The sequence below is a fragment of the Benincasa hispida genome, chromosome 9 (assembly GCF_009727055.1).
Source record: "Benincasa hispida cultivar B227 chromosome 9, ASM972705v1, whole genome shotgun sequence".
In the NCBI taxonomy this organism is placed as follows: Eukaryota; Viridiplantae; Streptophyta; class Magnoliopsida; order Cucurbitales; family Cucurbitaceae; genus Benincasa; species Benincasa hispida.
In genome coordinates this window covers 52,075,449-52,079,330 of record NC_052357.1, presented here as the reverse complement: position 1 = coordinate 52,079,330, position 3,882 = coordinate 52,075,449, and the positions used below count along the sequence as shown (strand labels likewise).

The window sequence follows — 3,882 nt, the reverse complement described above, 5'->3', positions numbered from 1 at the left end:
TTGAAACCTAAGGCTTAAATTGAAAATCAAACCTAAAATGTAGGAACTGAGGCCCGTTTGTTAACCATTTGGTTTTTTTATTTTTGTTTTTGAAAATTAAGTCTATTTTATTCACAATTCGTACCATAATTTGCATCTTCTTAAATACAACGATTGAATTCTTAGGCCAATTTTAAAAACAAAACTTTTTGAAAGCTACTTTTTTTCCCTCAAAACTTGACTTATTTTTTAAACCATTAGTAAAAAGTTGATAACAAATTAAGAAATTTAGAGTTAAAAGTAGTATCCATAAACTTGATTTTCAAAAACAAAAACAAAAACAAAATAATTATCAAACGAGACATAAATGTATAACATTTTGAAACTAGATATTAAATAGAAACTAGATTACAAAGATATTTTTCCCTAAAAATATATTAAAAGAAGAGGAAAGATTTTTTTTTTTTTTAATTTTCTTTTTAGAAAAAGAAAGAAAAAGAAAGTTTTTATTCTTGAAAAAAAAAGTTTTAAAAATGAAATGGATTTGTGAAAATAAAAATTTGTTAGTGAAAGCATAGTGTGATTGATGAGGGGCGGACGATGGCCAAACTTTTTTGGAGACGAAAATTGCAGTGAGGTTCACGTTTGATTGTCTGCTGGAGATTGCAAATAATACCAATTATTTCAACTTGAGATCTAATTTCACCCTTCATTCAATCCCCTTCTTCTTTGGAGCTTCAGATTTTGTTTCCATTCAATTCACTCACTGAACGATTCCCAAATTTGAAACCCCATTTCTCCCTTTTGATCTTCCCTTTTTTCTGGGTCGTTTCGTTTCTCTTTCCTTCTTGGCTGCAGATTTTGTTGATTTTCTCTTGTGGGTATGCTCTCTTTCTCTCTCTTTTGATCGGTCAAGTGTTTTGTCTTTTGATTTTTCATCTTATGTTGATCAATGAATGATGGGTCTTTTCGGATTTTCGTTTTTGCTTTTGGTGGGTTCTTTTGGAATTTCTTTAGTTCTTCTGAAGTGATTGATGATTTGATTCTTTCTTCTTTGACACATCGTTTGAATGGGTTTGAGTACCCTTTTTGATTATGTCTTCTTTGATTGGAGCTTACTTACTCTTGTTGTTGATGTGATGCTGAAGCAGATATATTTTTAATGTTGATTTTGGACGCCTTTTGAGATTTATAATTCAAGTGGGACTTGCTTTTGGTTGCTTTACAAAGTTTGTAGATAACTTCTAATCTTAATTGAATCTTATCAACTGTGTGGGGCAGGGGTTGTAGATATAGGAGGCTTGGGAGTAAGCAATAACACTATCCTTTCAAACTATGGTGTTTTTCCATGAAACTGGTGCTTTGTGGTATAAGATTGTGGTTAGGAAGTATAGTCTCCTCGTGGATGCCCGTTTCGTTGGCAATGGCATCTTGAAATTTGTGGAAAACGATACCCCATTAATTGCACCATTTTCTTTAATTTGTTACTCTTTCGAGTTTCGTATGAGACATGACTCATATTCCTCTATGGGAGATTTAATGGATTAGAAATAGATCCTTTGTGAATGCTTTTCTAACCTCTATCATCTTTCCTTGCAAAGAACTCCCCTATTTCCGATTTCATCGTACATGGGATGCAGGCTCACGTGATATCCATTTTACTTATTTGATTCTAAGCTAAATGAGCTTCATTCTCTTGTTTTCCATTCAGGGAGTCTGTTCACATCTATCCTTCAAGGATAAGCTTATCTGGTCTCTTGAATCCTTGGATTTTTTCCTTGTCAAATCTTATTTGGTTACTTTCATGCCAGCCTATCCATTATTCTTCGCCCTTGTTCACAAAATTAAGGAAAATTTCCATTCATAAGTAGGCGAAAGTTCCTTGCTTGGCATGTCTCTTTTGGGGGTGGATTAATATCTACAATGTTATCTAGAGATCTTTCCTTTTTGTGTTCGTTGTAAGTAAATGTGAGAGTTAGGATTTAACTAAGTTTGGGAAGTAGGGCATTTTTTAATAAGTTAAAGATTTTTGGAATCTTGCCCAGTTTAATTCTTCCCTTTGGGCTTTTGATCCTAAGTTTTCTTTCTTGGGATTTTTCTCTTTCTTTCATTAATAAGCAATTGGAGCCACTTCTTGTAATTATTATTAATTGTTTTTTTTAAAACTCCTACATTTTGTTTCATGTTAGTAATTTGCTTTTCAGAAAACAGTTCAACCATTCCATTCCGTCAAATGAACTTGTTGCTGTGCCCCTTTGTTTCTATATCGTCTAGCCTCCTCTCTGTATGATTTTGTGGTGGATCGATTATGAAATTGATATTTCAGATTTTCAAGTAGGGGAAAGGAGTCATGCTTAATTTCTAATATTAATTTATCCACTTCTTACCAAAATAATAATAATAATTTATCCACCTCTGAGTCATCAAGTCTTCCACTGTTGCATTAGAAAATAATCAACTCCAATCTGCAGGATCACCCCATGTTCCAATCAATTCTTATCATTCTCTACTTCTTTTTCAGGTGATGATATGATAATGGACTGTTTGATTACTTAGAATTTTTTCCCCTTTTTCAGTGGCAAGTATTGAAGATCTTCCTCTTCTTTCGTAGGAGAAACTTGCTCATCTGACAAAACCATGGTTCAGAAACTGCAACCTACCAAAGGTGGTGGAGGATCCATTAAGGTTGGAGCCACCGGAACTATTAGCTCTCTAATGATGAGGGAATTAGAGTCAATGAGATCCGGCCCGAAGAAGCCTGTAAATTCCAAAAACAAATCTTCATCTGCTGCTTCCGTTCCTAAAAGACTACAACAAAGTAAATCATTTGAAGAGGTAAGCAATAGAAGCTATAATAGTGTTAATAGCAGAAGCTTTGGGAACTCTCATAATGCTACTAAAATCGGTTCGAGGGATGTCCATCGTATGCCAATGCTTAGCTCTAATGATGTTTATACTGATGGAAATAGCTATAGAGAGAAACCAGAAAGGAAAGGACTTAGAGCAGTCGCTATTGTGGATGTAAAGTGCAATAACCCTGATAGAGCTTGGGCTAGCCGCCCTCTATCAAGTCGACTTAGGAAACTTGGTTTTTCAAAGCTATCAGAAACCTTTGCTTGACTCGCATCATGACCGACCTATAGGCTGCTTTCTATCCAAATCTTTGTCACTTTAGGAGCATGCTGCCCCCCATCCTCAAGTTTTCTTGTAGTCAGCTATAGGATTTCGAAGGATGTATAGAAAGAACGTTCTGTAAGGCTGTAATGGACCTTTGGGGGCTGTAACTGTGAGTCTCATTGACCCGAAATCGATGATTGGTTGCATTATTACAGATCAAACTCTGCCCTGGGCCCCCCTCCATCAGGAGGCTGGCTCTCATTCAAGTATCCTCTAGGCAATTTAGCTGGATTTATCTCCTGCCCGTGCCCCGGTGGGACGCTATACCGTGTTCTTGTTGTTGGCCATTTTGTTTCTTTAGTTTAAAGTGAAAGAAAGCTAGCTTGGCCTTATTATTTGACATGTTTAGATTGTAATTTGTTCTCTTCCCATATTTGACATGTTTGTATTGTATCCAAAACTTGTAATAGTAAAGATTGTCTTTATCACTTGGGTCCCTTTTAACATCTTTTGCAGTGTATTTTGATCCTTTCCATGTGCCTATAATTTGCGCCTTTTTTCCTTTTTCTTGGCTAGTGATGTAGTGGACCAACTTATCAAAGTTTCCACTGATAACATGCAATCCTGATTCACTATCTCTAAATAAGTGATAAATGATGGTGCTACCCTTCAGAAGGAAGATTCAGTTTTCTGATATGTTCCATCATTAATGAGCTATTACTTACTCCTTTCTTTTTCCTCTCTGAGTCTCTCTCTTTCTGTTGATATCTTGAATGGTAAGGAAAA

At 35.4% G+C, this 3,882-nt stretch overlaps 1 protein-coding gene across 5 annotated transcripts; it reads left to right on the top strand.

Moving 5' to 3' along the window:
- The first annotated feature begins 518 nt into the window (after nucleotides 1–518).
- On the top strand, nucleotides 519–3,600 carry LOC120086960. Of its 5 annotated transcripts, XM_039043788.1 has the most exons (3): nucleotides 519–860; nucleotides 2,451–2,500; nucleotides 2,591–3,600. In XM_039043788.1, exon 3 carries the CDS (start codon nucleotides 2,617–2,619, stop codon nucleotides 3,097–3,099), a length of 483 nt encoding a protein of 160 aa, XP_038899716.1. In that variant the 5' UTR covers nucleotides 519–860; nucleotides 2,451–2,500; nucleotides 2,591–2,616; the 3' UTR covers nucleotides 3,100–3,600. The 5 variants fall into 5 exon arrangements, with proteins under 5 accessions (XP_038899716.1, XP_038899714.1, XP_038899713.1 ...); XM_039043786.1 differs by lacking the exon at nucleotides 2,451–2,500 and having other exon boundaries at nucleotides 521–860; XM_039043785.1 differs by lacking the exon at nucleotides 2,451–2,500 and having other exon boundaries at nucleotides 521–860; nucleotides 2,556–3,600.
- The last annotated feature ends 282 nt before the right edge of the window (nucleotides 3,601–3,882 follow it).

Coding starts and splice junctions, on each gene's coding strand:
- LOC120086960 (XM_039043788.1), top strand. CDS start 2,617: ATGGTTCAGAAACTGCAACCTACCAAAGGTGGTGGAGGATCCATTAAG.